At 43.8% G+C, this 18,166-nt stretch overlaps 2 protein-coding genes across 4 annotated transcripts in view; one reads left to right on the plus strand and one right to left on the minus strand.

Moving 5' to 3' along the window:
* Window positions 1-625, minus strand: part of ATP6V0A4 (ATPase H+ transporting V0 subunit a4) — a 73,512-nt gene extending 72,887 nt beyond the window's left edge. Inside the window, exon 1 of one of the 2 annotated variants that reach the window (XM_068549533.1) lies at window positions 552-625. The gene's annotated coding sequence lies outside the window, so the exon portion shown is untranslated. The remainder of the gene's footprint in view (window positions 1-551) is intronic. The other variant, XM_068549534.1, reaches the window with a different exon arrangement.
* On the plus strand, window positions 539-7,296 carry TMEM213 (transmembrane protein 213). Of its 2 annotated transcripts, none has more exons than XM_068549536.1 (3): window positions 539-748; window positions 3,933-4,004; window positions 4,879-7,296. In XM_068549536.1, the coding sequence occupies exons 1-3, from the start codon at window positions 604-606 to the stop codon at window positions 5,046-5,048; spliced, it is 387 nt and encodes a 128-aa protein (XP_068405637.1). In that variant the 5' UTR covers window positions 539-603; the 3' UTR covers window positions 5,049-7,296. The 2 variants fall into 2 exon arrangements, with proteins under 2 accessions (XP_068405637.1, XP_068405638.1); XM_068549537.1 differs by having other exon boundaries at window positions 549-748; window positions 3,936-4,004.
* Window positions 7,297-18,166: the final 10,870 nt, after the last annotated feature.

Consider the following 18,166-nt stretch of genomic DNA (forward strand, 5'->3'; position numbering starts at 1 on the left):
GGCCTTTGCTCACCTGTCCCTTCTGCATACGATGCCCTTTTCTCCTCTTTGCCTGTCAAAACCCTATCCGTCCTTCAAGGCCCAACCCAAATGCCATCTTCCTCATGAAGCAGCCATCAGGAGGTGAGGGCTCTTACTGCTGAGAAGCAAAGTGCTTTGTCCTTCACTCCTGAAACACTGCTCTGTGCTTTAATGATGTGTGTTGGTAATAAAGCACTTGGAGGGCAGGTGTTTCCAGACTTGTGCAGAGGGTGGTGCACACAGTAGGTGCTCAGTAAATACTGGGCAGGATGACTGGGGAATCCAGCACTATGCCTGAAGGTGGAAGAGGCAGTAAACTCATCTTCAAGGAACCAGCACGACACAGATCTCCTCCCCTGTCCCCTTTTTTCTCAGCAGGGACAAAATGTGAGCTAAGGAAGAACCAAGTAAGTCACCGTCCATTCCTCCCCCGGCTTCCCTCCTGGAGAGGTGAGAGCCAGGTGTGTGACAGCCCAGGTTCCCTTTGCTCCACCCCCTCTCTTTCCCCCAAACACAGAACAGAAATTCACCTCGGCCAGCGTTGTTTGCAAGTTCCTGCCAGACGGGCCACACACAGGGCGCATGGCAGGCGGCCCTCAGCTCGCCTCTGCGGGGACCGTGATCACAGAAGCCTCTCTCCTCAGCATGAAGCACCTCAGCTCTGCGCCCTGGGCCGCCCTGATCCTCAGCCTGGCCTTTGCCTCTTTCCACCCGGCTTGCTTGGCAGGTAGAACTGTGAGCTTTATTCTCGCCACGCTGGGAAGAGGAAGGGAGGGGAGGGGGGGAAAGGAGGAGGTCGGAGAAGGATTCCTTGGCTAGGGTTGGTCCTGCACAGAGGAAAGAGGAAACAGTCCTTTCTCATCTGAAGGATTAGGCAAGAGAGGGCAGGGTGGGATGGGAGTTGAGACCAGCGTCAGCCAGGATGCGAGCAGCCACCTCTGCTGGCCTTTGCCACAAAGAGGCTCTCCCATCAGGGGACCAAACTGGCCTAAAATGACATCTTTGGGTTGCTGTTTCTCAACGGCTCCTTGCCAGCATAATTGTGTTGCAATCCCATATTTTGCGGTTGTCATCCTGCTTTTGCATGCCCTCCTCTCACCTAAGGACCTCTGTCCCTCCCTTGACCCTGTGCGCCCTTTGCAACTTTCACAAAACCTCAACACACAAAGCTGCCATACGCTGTTTAACCTTCTCCCACCTTGCCCGGCTCAGGAGATGTTGGGTTGCGTCCCGATTTTCTTGTGGAGGCTGAAGGGGGATGTTAGGTGGCCTCCCCTGTCTTGCTCTCCCAGGCTGGGCTCTGCACAACAGGGACCTCAGTCACATTCTCACGCTCCTGGTTTCTGCCTCTGGCTTTGATCTGGCTCCTCAGAACAGTCTGCCCTCCTCTCTGACAGATAGATTCTCCCTCTCTTGAAACCAATCCTCACCGCCCCCCCTCCAGCCTGTATCTATCTCTCCCCTCCTCACGGTCTCTCCTGTGGAGGTTCAGAGCATGGGCTCTCAAGCCACTGAACCTCAACTCAACTCTGGCTTCCACAACTTACTAGCTGTGTGACCTTGAGCAAATTACTTACCTTCTCTGTGCTCCAGTTTCCTCATTTCGAACATGGAGATAATCATAGTGCTGAAATAGGTTACTGAATGTAAACAACTTTTAATAAAATAGCACATGGTAAACCCTCAACGAATGTTAACACGTTCCTTTTATTTTCCAAATCACCCCTCCCCAGATAAGAGTGTTTTCTGTTTACCTGGCCATGCTTAAGAGAGGGCCTCAAACACTTGACAAATTTAACTGCACTGAATGGTTGGTTCTTGCCAGCAGCCTTTACTTTGGAAGTGACTCCAAGTGGGACCAGTCCCTGGCTGGCTTTGCTTATGAGGGAGGTGGGTGATGTTTAAATTCCTAAGAATTTGTAACAGGGTATTTAGTTCGAACCATATAAAATTTCTGATACTGAATAATTTTTGACCTACAGAAATGGCCATTTCATATGGTTGAACCCAATATTAGTATTCCATTAACTAGGTTTTTTTCCATTCACTAGCTCTAGACCGGGACCACTTCCATTCTAGGGTAGAGGGGAGATGAAAGTCAGGGTCAAGGAAGCTATTTGGGTAACAAGGGAAATTAAAACATTGAGGAATCAATTTTTCCAAAGCAAATAAAGACCAAGCTCTAAGGCATTTAGCTGTAAATAATTTACAGTAACAACCAGATTGCATCAAGGTAATTACTATACTTAAGCAGGACACTGGAGTGGCTGGGGGTGTGTGGCATAAAATTAGTCTGAGCAGCAATTTCATGGCTTTGGTTAAGCCAGAAGTTTCCTCCTGACTCGTCCTGCTCTGTGACAACAAGCAGTTTTGAAGGACATGTTAACCTAGAGTCAGTGGGGCCTGGAGAGTTTCCAAACTTTTTATTTTCATGCCCAAAGAAGCAGACTGAACAACAACATAATTTCCAGAAAGATTCTTTTAAATGGTCTCTTGGTTTTGCTCTACCTAGATCAGCATTGTCTAACAGAACTTTTTTGATGATGGAAATGTTCCATATCTATGCTGTGCTTCCAATATGGTAGCCACTAGTCACATGTGGTGATCGAGCACTTGGCATGGGGCTGATATGACTAAGTAGCTGAATTTTTCATTTAATTTTAAGAAACTTAAACAGCCACAATGGTTAGTGGTCACCGTGTTGAACAGAGTAGACCGAGACCACCTACCTTCTGTTGTTTGCTTTTGTTTTTAATTTTTGGCCACACCCCATGGCATGTGGGATCTTAGTTCCCTGACCAGGGATCAAACCCGCACCCCCTGCATTGGAAGGCAGAGTCTTAACCACTGGACCACCAGGGAAGTCCAATCATCTACCTTCTTATTCTCAGTGATGAGAGGGAACATGGGCCATGGTTTTTCTCCCTTGGGGATCCTTATGTTCATCTCCATAACCCCTCCCCACCCCTCAAACTCTGATATTTCTGCTAAAGTGCTTTTTATCATTGTGCTCCTTGCTTATTAATCAAGGGACAATTCTAAGGGCTGCATATTCTAGAAACCTCTCAACTTGCTTGTAGGGTGTTTAATTTTTTTTTAAACCCTCTGTCTGAGTAATAACATCATACTCATCATAAATAAAGAATCAAGGTCAGACTTCAATGTTTATTAGTTCAAGTTTTTGAAGGAAATTGAAGCTAGTTACGAAAAGACATTCCAGATTTTTAAATGATTGTGTTAATATATACTAGAAAAAAAGCTTATAGATGTACCTATCTGCATGGAAAGCAGCTAAAAGAGAGTGTTTAGAGGCCCTTGGTGATGGAAGGGACATGAGATATGAAGATAAAGCATCTCTGAATGGGACTAGGGAGTGATAGGAAAACGGGAGTGTGTGAGTTTGCTACCCAACAAAATACCAGTGTGGGTGGCTGAAACAACAGAAGCTTCTTTTCTCACAGTTCTGGAGGCTCCAGGTATCACCAGGTTTGTTTTCTCCTGAGGCCCCTCTCCTTGGCTTCTAGATAGTCCCCTCTCCTTGGCTTCTAGATGGTCCCCTCTGCGCTGGGTCCTCACGTGGTCTTTGCTCTATGAGTTCACATCCCTGGTGTCTCTTCCGCTTCTTACAAGGACACCAGTCATATTGGATTAATTTAACCATTTAACCTTAATTGCCTTTTTAAAGCCCTATTTCCATAAAATGGGTTAGGACTCCAACCTACGAATCTGGGGGACATAGTGCAGGCTATAACAGAGGGTTAGCTTTGTTGCATGAAACGTCAATGTACCTCTACTGGAACTTCTATTACACTTTCATAATACTTACTACTGATTCAAAAAAAGATTGCAAAGTCTATGCCTGAGAATGGCTTCTCCTAGTGCCTGAGACTATCTTCTGTCTTTTCTTCCAGAAGCAAGCAGCAGCAGCAACTCAACCTTGACTGTCCACCATCCAGGCCTTGAGACCCTGGAGCAGTGCCCCAGTAAGCTTCTCCTGGCAACCTCCCTAACCCCAGGGCTCACCCTGGAGCGGGCAGGGACACTTAAGCCTCCTTGCTTTCCGCTCATTGGCATCGGGCGGCTGAGCGCCTGGCTGGCCCTCCTGTGCACCGGTGTGGTTTGCTCACAGCCCCAGAACTGTCTGCAGAGCATGTCTAAAAAGCTCTCTTGGGCTTGGTCCCCATCTAAGCTCACACTCTTCGGTGCAGGTGGCTTTAATGGCCCATCCCCGGGACAGCAGTCAAAAACCCCCCAACTTCAAATGCTTATAGAAATTTGGAAGTGGAAAGACCCTAGACATCAGCCAGTCCGACTTATGCCCAATGCAGGAGCTTCATTCTGGTACCCTTTGCATACTTGTGTTCATCCTCTACTTGAAGACTTCCAGCGGCAAGGAGCCTACTGCTTCATAAAGCGACCACTGCTATGCGTGTCTAATTAATAGAAAGTTTGCCTTATTCAAAGTTTGGCTCCTTGATTCCGCCTTCATCGAATGACCAAATGTGTTTACTTCTGGGCACTTACAAAGGAGGGTTATAGGAAATAACATGTAGAGGTTATGAACATGACTTTGGACTCCTGCAGGCTTGGGTTTGAATTCTAGTTCTGCCATCTCGTGACCTTGCGCAGGTGACAGCCTCAGTTTCTTCATGTCAAACAGCGGGAATAATTGTGCCTAGCACTCTGTGAGGAATAAATAAGGTAATGCGCGTAGAGCACTTAGCCTAGTACATGGCGTGCTTTAGTAAATGGTGGCTATTCTATTATTACTGGTCCCAATGTTATGAATATTAGAGAAGAGCTCGGGGGAGGGGAGGCTGGTGTGATGCTGTCATTCTTGCTCTCTCTTCCCACCAGATGTCGACTTCTGCCCACAAGCAGCCCGGTGTTGCCACACCGGAGTGGATGAATACGGCTGGATTGCGGCTGCCGTTGGATGGAGTCTCTTGTTTCTCACCCTCATCCTGCTCTGTGTGGACAAACTGATGAAACTAACTCCAGATGAGCCCAAGGACTTGCAAGCATGACACTTAGAATCTTTGTCCCAAGAATGTCAATCACCACCAAGTTGTAGGTAATAGCAGGCAGGGATAGTGCTAATGTGATTTCCATTACTTTAAAGTCTTTTAATCCTTTTATGTTTGTTTTTGCTTTTGTTTTTGTTTTTCTTTTGGCCGTGCCATGCGGCTTGTGGGATCTTAGTTCCCCAACGAGGGATCAAACCCGGGCCCTCGGCAGTGAAATTCGGAGTCCTAACCACTGGACTTCCAAGGAATTCCCAAAGTCTTTTCACCCTTAAACTTCAGTTAATTTTAAAAGAGAAAGAAGAAGGAAATGGTGATCCAAGGAAGACAAGACCAGTGCTGCTGCCGTCACACCTAATTTCAAAAAGCACTTGGGCCCTTTATAATCTGATATCTCCCTGATCATCTCCTTTCTCAAGATGGCCCCCATGGGAATTGCTTGTAGTTTGATCATCACCTTCTTCTGGCTTCCAAGGGTGTGGTACACGAGAAACATAAGCTTCAGTCTTTCAGTCAACACATTCGAAACAAAACTCAGAACCTTCTCACCAAAAACAAGGCGTTGTCCTTTGTCCCTCACTTCAGTCAAGGGCGTCACTGTCATTTCAAAATGTGAACTTCACCTTGGACACCCCCAGCTTCCTCACCCCCATGTCCGATGCTTCTCCAGCTCTTGTTCTTTCTCTGATGCATCTCCCATGGCTGTCCTACCCATCCTCCCTGCCGGCACCCTAGTTCTGGCCTTCACTACACCATCTGACCATCATGTCAGGAATATTTCATTTCATTCTCACTGCCTTCAGGATCTGCACCCCCAGTTTGTCACTCCTCTCATCCCAATGTCTTCCACTTCTCTTCTGTCATTCCCTCTTCTAGGGTGGCTACTTCCACCTCCACCTCCAGAATGAAGGCCATTCCTCCAAGTCCAGCTCTAATGCTTGCTCTGCCTGCAGTCTTCTCTGCTCGTCTTTGGGAGACCAGAAGCTGGTGGTCTTAGGGCATTTCTGTGCTGCCCTGAGCACAGCCATTGTGAATGGGCCTCTTCACGCTCTGGGGCATAATGTCTTCCAGTGAACAGATGAATAAGCCAATGAATAAGTTCTTGCCCTAGATGAATTTATGATCATCGCTCTGCATTCAGAACCACTGTTTTTCTATAGGTGGTTGACACAACTGACCTCTGGAGAAACTACTTGGTTCCTGCTCGCTCAGGGAATCCCTCAGGACCAGGGTGTCCCCATGACTGTGCACTCTTCCAGTGGGAGTCGGGAGGAAAGGAGGGTGGGTTCATGAGAAGGAAGAAAGGACACTGACTCTTTCTTTATGAAAACATGTCTGCCCTTTGAGAGCGAATATGTGTTTCGAATGGATAAACTCTAAATAATCATAATACAGAACAAAAAAGAAAAGTCAGAGGCCTCTGAAATAGGAAGAAACATTTTCTAGAGGTGGCAAATGACCCAAAGCCGACCGACTGCTCTTTCAAAAAGTCTGAATAAATTTCCCTGACAATGGGAACTAAAGGATTGCCTGGCACATTGTGCTACCTTCTGAAGAGCCAGATGGTTTCAGAATCTCAGTTGTTTAATCAGTGAAACGGGATGGATTTATTGTTCCTAAGGGTTAATCATGTGGACACAACTGTCTATGTAAGCCCCGAGCGATGTCATGGACATACACGTGGATGTGTGTTCCACTTTTTTTAGAAATTGAAGGAAAGAGTTTCCACAATACATGAATGGTTTAATTCCTTCGAGATGAAAAGATTCAGTGTGGAGCTCACTTGGATTTAAGATCTGCAAACATTTTTGAAATAAATCAGTGTGCAATAGTGATAAGAGCACGGGCTCACAAAAGAAAAGAAAAAAAAAAGAAGGGAAATTAAGATTTATTTCTAACGAATGTGAATAGAATTGACTCATGTTGCCTTGCTGAGCTTCAATTTTCTAAGTGGAAAATGTAAGAACTGGACCGAATACATGGTTGCACTAGGTTCCAAAAGCTCAGGGAGCTATTCAAGGTGCTGCATGAAAGTGGGTGGGCGTGAGGCCTTTCCTTGCAACTAGAGCAGCAGGGCTCTAATCTCTTTTACACGTTTGTGGACCTCCGTGGCAAGATTGCATTTGCTGCCTTAAAGAACGGGCAGTCAGAGCACCAGTTGGCACCTGGGACAACGTGTAGATTCTTTGACTACACTGAAATGAATTGTGTGTAGTTGCTGCCACTGTCACAATAAAATTTAGGCATTTTGTGAACTGCTTTTCTTTCACAACAGGAAGGATAGATCAAATCCAAACAACCACTTTTTTCTTTGAGACTGGAAAGAAAGATGGTTATATAATTTGATGGTTATGCTACCCAGATGCTGTCTCTTGGATCCACCCTCAACATGGAAGCTCTTTATTCTAGCAAAGCAAAGATTTGTCAGTAAATTAAAAAGGAAAACCTGAGGGGGAAAACTGAGGATTAACATCTATCCAAGAGCTTCCTGGCATAAGGCAGCAGGACCTGCCTAACAGTAGATGTACTTCTCATTTAAAAACTTTGCTCTCAGTAACCAATGCTGTCCTTAGCACCATTACAGACTGTGTGACACAGGGCACATCCAGTTTGGGGCATTTCTAAATATCTCAAAATGCCCTACACAGAAATAGAATATTTAAACATTAAGGTGTGACACAATTATCTGGCTTTTAAAATCATCATCTTTAAATCTATTCGTTTTTAGATGCATGATACCCAAGGACAAATAAAGCAAATATATAATTTTCTTTTATGTATAGAAACGTTATGCCATGCGAGATTAATTAAAAACAAGTCTTAGGGTAACTTGGGCCTCTTTTCCACAAAAATATATGTAGGCATATTTTTAAACTTAGAGAAAGAACAATCTAGAATTTTTTTTGATGAAGAACATTTCTTTCTGTTGGAGCCCTGGCTTCTGTTTTGAAGTCACATATACATACAGTGACATTCCATGGGTCTTCATCAGTGTGTGGTAGGAGTGCCTTGTAGACAACCTCTACCCGGCGTCTACAACCAGCCTTACCTGGCTCAGCCCATCCTCCACACTTCCTTCCAGAGTGATCTTTCTAATCCATAAATAAGGGATCGAGTCACTCTCCCCTGCCTAAAATCCTCCAGTGACTCCTCACATCTGACAGAGGAAACTCCATACTCTTACCTGACCCATAAGACCCTCTCTAGCTTTACCTGTTCTATATTCTTCACACACACCCAGTTCTGAATTATTTCAGCTCTCTCACTATCCTCCAAACCTTCGTTCTTGCTGTTCACACAGCCTGGAACATACGCTTACCAAGAGGCAGATTTGCCATGAACCAAGGGAAGCTAAAATTTCTGGTCCCCTTTCTTGCATGCCCTCCACCCCAAGGTCCTCTACCTAATTTTGTATTCCGAATTTTGTATGTTTTTGTTTTTTTTTAAAGCGGGAACTCTAATTGCATACGTTTTAGGTCGTAAAACTGGACCTGCCCTTGCTCTTCCCTCCCCTCTCCCTCTCCTGATTGGATTCATTTGGTTTACTGTGATTGGTCCTCCAAGTCAAGTTATCCCTCCTCCCTGGATGGACACACACACACACACACACACACAGACACACATGTGCAAGCATGCACGCATGCACACCCTACCTCAATGGCCTGTGCTCACCTCCAGGGCAGCACTGTGAAAAAGACTCTCTCCTTAAGGGAGTGGAGGAAAAAGAAACCCTCCTACACTGTTGGTGGGAATGTAAATTGGTGCAGCCACTATGGAGAACAGTATGGAGGTTCCTTAAAAAACTAAAAATAGAGCTGCCATATGATCCTGCAATCCCACTCCTGGGCATATATCTGCAGAAAACCATACTGTGAAAAGATACTTGCACCCCAATGTTCACAGCACCACTATTTACAATAGCCAAGACATGGATTCAACCTAAATGTCCATCAACAGATGACTGGATAAAGAAGATGTGGTACATATATACAATGGAATACTACTCAGCCATAAAAAAGAATGAAATAATGCCACTGCCGCAACATAGATGGACCTAGAGATTATCATACTAAGTGAAGTAAGTCAGAAAGAGAAAGACAAATATCATATAATATTGCTTATATATGGTATCTAAAAAATAATACAAATGAACTTATTTACAAAACAGAAACAGACTCACATAGAAAACAAACTTATGATTACCAAAGGGGGAAGCGGGAGGAGGGATAAATTAGGAGTTTGGGATGAACAGATACACACTACTATATATAAAATAGATAAACAACAAGGACCTACTGTATAGCACAGGGAACTATATTCAGTATCTTATAAGAGCATATAATGGAAAAGAATTTTTAAAAAGAATATATATATCAGAATCACTTTGCTGTACGTCTTTAACACAATATTGTAAATCAACTACACTTCAATTTTTTAAAAAAACACACAAAGGCTCTCTCCTTGACCAAACTCCTTTGTGCCTTCTTGTCAACTAGACCGCAACCTAGCCTATAAAAACCACAGACTCTCAACACAAATGATTTTGTCCCCCCACATTAAAGGCTTGAACAAACACTAACATATTTTCTAACAGCTCAAGGCTGCATCCCTAGGATGACCCTAGCCTCTCTTTTCTCAAGGCTGCCAAAAGAATTTGCTGTTTGTTCTAACCAATGCCTGACAATAGGCCCCTGAGCATATTTTCTTAGAACATTTACTAAAAAGGGCTTAGTTGTGAGTCCTTCCACTGTCCCTTTGAGATATCTCTCTCTCCATCTATCTACCTATCCATCCATCCATCCATATCTCCTACAACTCAGGACCTGAAACCTGTTCATTTAAAATTTATTCATCAAGAAGGATAGGCCCTCTGTCCCCCGCTCTCTGTGGGAGGACAGAATCCTAGCTTCATTGTCTGCCAGGTAGCAGGTAGAGCTGGCCTGATCAGCATTTACACTGACCAACTCTGTAATTTCTCAATTCCCTGACTCTCCTGAGCCCCACTCACCTCTCCCTTCTCCCTCGTCCTCCCTGTAAAATGCCCAGCCACCTCTGTACAGTTGAGTTCAGTTCATAGTGGACTCTCTCCTCTATGGCAATAGTTATAGTTCTTATTCAGATCTGTCCTCACCACCTTAGTGTCCAGCTTTGTTTATCTTTGACAGCTGAGCACTTTGGACTATAGTATCTACATGCTTGCCTTTCCCACTGGTCTCTCTGAAGGCAGGGACTGTGTCTTTCACCTCTGATTCCTTCCGCCTAACAAGTGTGCAGCAAAAACTCAATAAACATCTGATGAGTTAGTGAATCAGAGGAGACCCACGAATGTGGCCTGTGCAAACAACCACAGTGAAGCAGGAGAGCTGTGGAGACAAAGAAAGGGGCTCTTGGGAAAACTCGAGGTTTCAAGGTTGGGAAACATTTAAATTATTGTTTTCATAAGTTCATAAGTATACATAATTAAGTCACTTGTGGAAACAAGTATCTGGCAGACCTCCCCAGGAAGTTGATTCCATGATGAGACTAAATATACAAATGGACAAGGGCCAGACCATATATAAAAATAGAACTTTAACCCAGAGTCTGCAGCAACCAGTCGAGGAAGCCAACCCACTACCTTCAGCAACTAGTCCAGGAAGTCAAACAACCTCCATAGCAATCGGTCCAGACAGCCAGGATTTGGTTAATAATGGACAGCTTCAGACAGTTTAATTAATCAATTCTTGCCCCAACTTCCAACTTGGGACCAACCACAGAAAGCCAAATAAGCACCCCTGACCAATCACACAGGATGCCCTGCTCCTACTTAGCCCATCTACAGCCATCCCATGCCAACAGCCTCTGATGGGGCACACCTGAAGACCTGAAGTCTTCCCCCTTTCACCATCAAGCTCTCCCACCCCACTGCCTGCCTTCGAGTCTCTGCCAAATGTAAATGATGGTGGCCGACTCCCCGAATAAATAGCGTTTGCTTGTTCTCAGTTGGGTGGTCTTGTTTATTTCCACAGTGACTATTTGTTGAACTCTTTGTTGAAACATTTGTCCTGTTCTTTGTACCCTGCAGGAGATCTTTTTACCTCGGAGGTTCCTGTTACCAGGTCAAAATGAGGGGAGCTCTCGAGAGGGAGTGTTAGGCTGAATTGCGTGACCCCCAAAATTCATATGTTGGAATTCTAACCCCCGGTACCTCGGAATGTGACCTTATTTGGAAATAGGGTCATTGCAATTATAATTAATTCAGATGAGGTTACCCTGGAACAGACCTCTATTGGGCCTTTAATCTGATCTGTCCTTATATAAAAAAGATTTTTTGACACAGACACAGACACACACACACACACACACACACACACACACAGGGAGGACAACGTGTGATGAAGGCAGAGATCAGGATGATTCATCCACAAGCCAAGGAATCCCAAAGGTCGTCAGCAACGACCAGAAGTTGGGGGGATGGGGATAGGCCTGGAACAGATGCTCCCCACGGCCCTCAGAGGGAACCAACCCTGCCGACAGCTTGATCTCAGGCTTCCAGCCTCCAGAACAGTGAGACAGTACATTTCTATTGGTCTTAGCCACCCAGTTTGTGGTATTTTATCAGAGCAACCATAGCAAACTAATACAAGGAGCATGGTTTTTTGAAAAAAGCGCAGTTTCAACTTGAAACCAAGGGGAGTCTTGTGCCCAGGGTTTGCAATGCCTGGACCACAGACATGAAGTGATTGAACGTGAACAGATAGGCAGGATGGTTTCCCATGGAGCTTCAAGCTGTGGTCATGTGGAGCGAGTGAGTCACACTTGGGGACCAGAGACCCAGGCCGTCTTCCTGCACCTCCCCATGGCCCAGGACGGCTCTCCTCTCCCACACCACACACTACCTGTTCAAGAACAGGTCAGGAGGGTGGAGATGCTGCCTTGGAAGACGGGACGACTAGAGGTGGCAGATGCCAGCCCCAGGGTCACACACATCCTGTGCACAGCACAAAAGTGCCATTCCATCCAGACTTACCTGCGTGAGGGCTGGGAGTGGCCAGGGGTGGAGAATGCAGGATTTGAGGGCTCTCATGTAAGTCCTGGGATAGCAGGAAGCCCCCTTCTAGAAAACCCTATAATAAACCCACACTGCACCCATGGCTGTGCACACTGTCGCCTTGTTCTGGCCACACCTGGGGCCCCTGAGCTAGCTTCCCTCACCGGCCCACTCCCTACTTACTGCCTGACACTGCCACGCTTCGTCCCCTCCTGCCCCACTGCCCCCGTCTGACTCTGAATGGTCCTGGGCAGAGGAACAAGGAGTGTTTGAGAAGCCAACACAGGGCGCCTCGGGAGCACATGAGCGGGAGAGCGAGTATGGGGCCGAGGCTGCTGCCAGCTGGGATCTGGAAAGCTCTTCTAGAGCAGCTCAGGTTGTTCATACGCACTTACTCAGGTTTCCTTGAGGAATGGGCACCTTTAAAAGTTGCATAGATGTGGCCTAAGGGCTGCCAAAACCTAAGAGAAAAGAAATGACACATAAGATGTAACACTTGGCTTCAATTACAGGCTTGTCTGGTACAAAACACACTTGCTATATAGCATATTTATAAATGCATTATTTAAACTGTACTGAAATGGGAATTCCCTGGCAGTCTAGTGGTTAGGACTCCACACTTCCACTGCAGGGGGCATGGGTTCAATCCCTGGTGGGGGAACTAAGATCCCACATGCCTCATGGCACAGCCAAAAACAACAACAGCAACAACAAAAACAAAAACAAACTACTGAAAAGAAAAGGCTAAAGTTAAAAAAAAAAAAAAAACTTGATTACAAACAATACTCCATAAAGGCCAGACTGATAAAGTGCCATTGATAAAAAAGGCCACAGCACAGATGCGACACTGTCCGGTAGACTACAAACGTGCAGTTATGCAATTTCCACGGGCAAAGAAGCCATTCCTATTCCCCACTAAAGCAGCCAGGCCCACAAATGCAATTATCATGTTTCTTCTGTGACATGTTCGTTTCTATCAAGAAGGAATAAGAGCTAAACTGGTTCTATAAAGGTAAGCAACTATTTCTCTGTTTTCACTGGCTGAGCAAGTAGCTTATTTCTCAAATTTTGTATTGTTATAAGCAGTATATGAAATACAGAGAAAAATTATACTTTGAAGATGCTGAGATCAAATATTCTTTTTAAAAACTGAATTATAAGTTATTAAGCCATGCAAAGACATAGAGGAACCTTAAATGTACATTACCAAGTGAAGGAATGCAATCTGAAATGGCTACTTATTAAATGATTCCAGCTATATGACATTCTGGAAAAGGCAAAACTATGGAGACAGTAAAAAAGATCAGTGATTGGGGGTGGGAAGGGGTGAATAGGCTGGCTGGTCACAGAGGATTTTTAGGGCAGTAAAACTATTCTGTATGATGCAATAATGTAGGATACATTTCATTACACATTTGTCCAAAACCATAGAATGTACGCCAAGAGTGAACACTTACGTAAACCATGGACTTCGGGTAATAATGATGTGTCAGTGTCGGTTCATCAATCGTAACAAATGTACTGCTCTGGTGGGAGATGCTGAGAGCCGGGGAGGTTATGCATGTGTGGGCAGGGGGTATGTGGGAAATCTCTGCATCTTCTGCTCAATTTAGCTGTGAACCTAAAGACCTAACCTAAAAAATAAAGTCTATTTTTAAAAGTGGATTTACAAGTATCTGGGAGAATCTTAGTACTCACTCCAGAGAAGGGTGGTTTTTTTATGCATCAAATTAAATATCCTTGAGTTTAAAATCTTGAACAAAAGACTACTTATACAAGGATAACTTCCGTATTGTATGCACTAGCACCAAACTTTAATGCCTAAATTAGTTTATCAAGTCCATTCTTAGGATCACTGAATAAATCAAAATTGTAAGTACTTGTTTACTCTTAAGATAACTGTACTCATTTATTTACTTATTTATTTGGGGGGAAATGTCTGATATACTGCCAATGGTCAACCCAGTTTTCTTCATTTTCTTCTTTATTCAATTTTACCCCCATTTCTCTCTCATTCTCCTGCGCCCACCCTCTAAGGCAACCATATTGGTCCCTATATGGACTCCTATAAAATATGAAGTATTATTATAAGTTTAGGTACTTTGAATTCACATAAGCTAGATTTCATCCTGCCTCTTACTTTGTTCACTTGCTAGTAATGTTTTGAAGATCTGTTTATACTTCTATGTCCATAAGTCCAGAGCTTCTAGCTGCTACACAGGATTCTACCACGTGAGCAACCACGGCTCACTTCACCATTTCCAGGGAGATGGACACCCAGGTTGGCTCCAAGCCCACCTCCACATCACACTTCCACGAAAATCCTCAGAGGCCCCCATTATGGGCTTGGGAATGTATTCCCCAGGGCAATACTGCCAGCTGCAGTAACGCAGGGTCACAGGAGAAACACATTCTTAATTAAACTAACTGTTACAGGATAACTTGTTTTTTAAATCAACATACAGATATTTCATTTTGTCCCAGAAACTGAAACTGACTTTTGTTTCTTTCTATCTCCCTGTTCCAGGATAGACATCAATCATATCCACGCCTCATCCAAGAATAACACACATAACATTCCCACTGTTAGATATTGAATTTGATTTATTGAATTCAATTTTATCTTGAATATGAAGACAGCACTGCTAATCGATTTGTTTCAGAGTTAGCATTTTTCTTTTAAATGTGATTTTTTTAAAGGTTAGCTATAACAGGAATTCTAGGCAAGTGTGCATTTTAGCTGGATTGAAAAATAAAATTTACTGCCCTGTTACTCTATTCCTGGCTCCAGGGCAGACTTCTCACCTTCAGATATACCAGGTTTGTGCCAAGACTGGGGAAATGTGGAGAAGCTGTTTTGTTCAAGAGAGCAATTCTGATGGACCTTTTTAGAACTATGATGAGACCCCAGTGTGTTTTTCCCAGAAATGAACCAAAACTTAGCTTCTACTGGTCAGTTCTGAAAGTCTGTCCCAGAAGTGAGAACAAACAGCAGAGTGGGCTATGAAGCTGGATGACACCTGTGTTCCATGTTAAGATGGTGAGGAAACCTCAGATATCGTGACTTACAAGGCTTATACTGAGGGTATCTCAGATTCTATAAAACACTAGCGTGTAAATGCCAGAGAGGCAGGGGTTTTAATAATTTTAAATCATTTTTTAAAACATCTTTATTAGAGTATAATTGCTTTACAATGTTGTGTTAGTTTCTGCTGTATAACAAAGTGAATCAGCTATATGCATACGCATATCCCCATATCCCCTCCCTCTTGCGTCTCCTTCCCACCCTCCTTATCCCACCCCTCTAGGTGGTCGCAAAGCACCGAGCTGATCTCCCTGTGCCGTGCGGCTGCTTCCCACTAGCTATCTATTTTACGTTTGGTAGTGTATATATGTCCATGCCACTCTCTCACTTTGTCCCAGCTTACCCCTCCCCCTCCCCATGTCCTCAAGTCCATTCTCTATGTCTGCCCCACGTCCTACCTGGTCACTGGGGGTTCCTCCCATCCCCTTAAGTGTCCGTGGTCCCCCACTGGTGCCTGCTAGGTGCCCTAATTGTGAGGAGACGTGAATTCTGGGTCCTCCTAGTACACCATCTTGACTCTGCCCCTTAAGAATCATTTTTAATATATTAAAATAATTTCCACAGACTTGATATACCACTGCAAGAGTTAAATTTTCCAGGGGACAGACAGAACCTCCCAGGGTACCCCAACATCTCCAATTTGCATTCAGAGTTGTCAGCCTTCCAGCCCATCTCTGGATAAAGCCACGTGGAAGGCAGCCAGCTCAATAGGAGCAAACAAACCTCTCACTTCCAGCTTCCCAAGGGCAATTCCCTTTGAAGAACCCTGGGGGTGAGAGGTTAGGGTGGGGTTGGCAGGGAGCCATGTGGATAAGATCCGTGCGATGGGAGGAATTTGCATGTAAGGCAAATCAGACCTCCATGATGGTCTGAGGATGGTAACATTTTTTTCAGCTTCCTTGAGGTATAATTGACAAAAATTGTATATATTTAAGGTGTACAATGTGACAATATTTTTAAATTTTTTGCCCGGAGATGATTAGCTTACCATTTAATGTTATCTACATAAATTATTTTTACAGGCATCTGTGGGTTTCAGTGAAACTCAAGGAGATAATGTAAGCTGACCAAAGTCACATCACTCTAAGTAGCTCAGCTTGGATTAAAAATATTAATAATAATAAATCTGATCTTCTCCAGGCTTGGAATTCTCTGCTTTAAGTCCTCATCAGCAAGACTGCCTGGGATACTGGGACAATGTAATGAGTCGCAGAATCGGAGTTGGAAGGGACCTTAGAGGCCAACAGATTTTATCTCCTCTCTCTCTCACACACACACACACACACACACACACATGCATTTAACCATACCTCAAGAAAGATGACCTGTCTGCTTGGTGACCTCCAGGAAATGATGTTCATTGCACTACGAAAGAGCCCCTTAGGACTCCCCTGGTGGCACAGTGGTTAAGAATCGCCTGCCAATGCAGGGGACACATGTTCAATCCCTGGCCTGGGAAGATCCCACATGTCACGAAGCAACTAAGCCCGTGCGCCACAACTACTGAGCCTGTGCTCTAGAGCCCACGAGCCACAACTACTGAGTCCTGTGCTGCAACTACTGAAGCCCATGAACCTAAAGCCCGTGCTCCCCAACAAGAGAAGCCACCACAATGAGAAGCCCACACACCGAAACGAAGAGTAGCCCCCGCTCGCCACAACTAGAGAAAGCCCACACACAGCAACAAAGACCCAACGCAGCCAAAAATAAATAAAATTTTTTTAAAAAAGAAAGAAAGAGCCCCTTAAAATCCATGTATATTGAAAACATAATAATTCAAAGGAAAAAAAAGCTTAGGAAATAATCTGGGAAAGTAGTAGTTGTTTCCAGTAATTTGCTATTTTAGATAATGGAACCTACTGAGAAAAGAATACTAAATATCAAAGAACAAGGTCAAGGAAAGATAATACGACTATGGAATATTATATAGATGTAAAATGATAACTATGAAAAGTATGTGGAAGTTTTTTATTGGTCAAATTATAAAATATTAAGTATATATAAAAATACTCTATTACTCAATGCTGGTGAGGGTACAATGAGATGTATTCTCAAAGTGGACCTTGAGGATATAAATTGGCCCAGGATTTCTGAAAAATAATTGATAATATGGAATAAGACCCTTTAAATCTATTCAGACCATTCACCTCAGTGATTTCATCTCTAGGAATTTATTCTAAGGAAAGGATCTGAAAATTAGACAGTTTATACACAAAGATATTTAGCACACCATTATGTACAAGAGCGAAACATTAGAAACAACCAAATGTTAAACATTGGGGGAATGGTTAAATTATGGTAGATGCACAGAGAGGAATATTATGCAAAAAAAAAAAAAAAAAAAAATATATATATATATATATATATATATACATAGCCCCTTTCGCCATGTGAGGATACAATGAGAAGTCTGCAACCCAGAAGGGGTGCCTCACCCCAGTAGGCTGACACACTGATCTCTATGAGTTCTACCTCCATAACTAATTACGCTTTTCATATTTAAGCAAGAATGGTGAAGGAACCAGGAATTCTTCTGTTGAAGAGTTAAAGGGAATGCAAGTGCCAACCACAAAACTTTACAAAGGAACAAATACAATCAAGCTGCTAAAGGAAAAAATGTTTTTAGTAAAGAAATTAACTCAGATACATGGAAGCTATAAGACAATGAATTATACAAGAATTTGGGGGGAAATGTCTATTTAGACATAAAATGATGGGTAAAAATAGGTCTTCAGTGACATGGGAAAATGTTTATGACAATGCTTAAGAAAACAGAATAAAACATTGTATATAGAGTATATCCCTCAACTAGGTAAAATAGGAGGCATATGGAAAAGTCTGGAAGGAATTTCACCCAAATGTTGAGAGCTGCTTGAATAAGCTGCATAGTAACCTCAGGCAACAAAATACAGGGCAATATGTATGTCTGGGTAGCACATGTATATGTGTTTAATTGTGAATTAAATACCACCATGTCTTCCAGCTTCAGTAAAACTTGTAAAGAGC

This window comes from Eschrichtius robustus, chromosome 8 (assembly GCF_028021215.1).
Source record: "Eschrichtius robustus isolate mEscRob2 chromosome 8, mEscRob2.pri, whole genome shotgun sequence".
Taxonomy (NCBI): Eukaryota; Metazoa; Chordata; class Mammalia; order Artiodactyla; family Eschrichtiidae; genus Eschrichtius; species Eschrichtius robustus.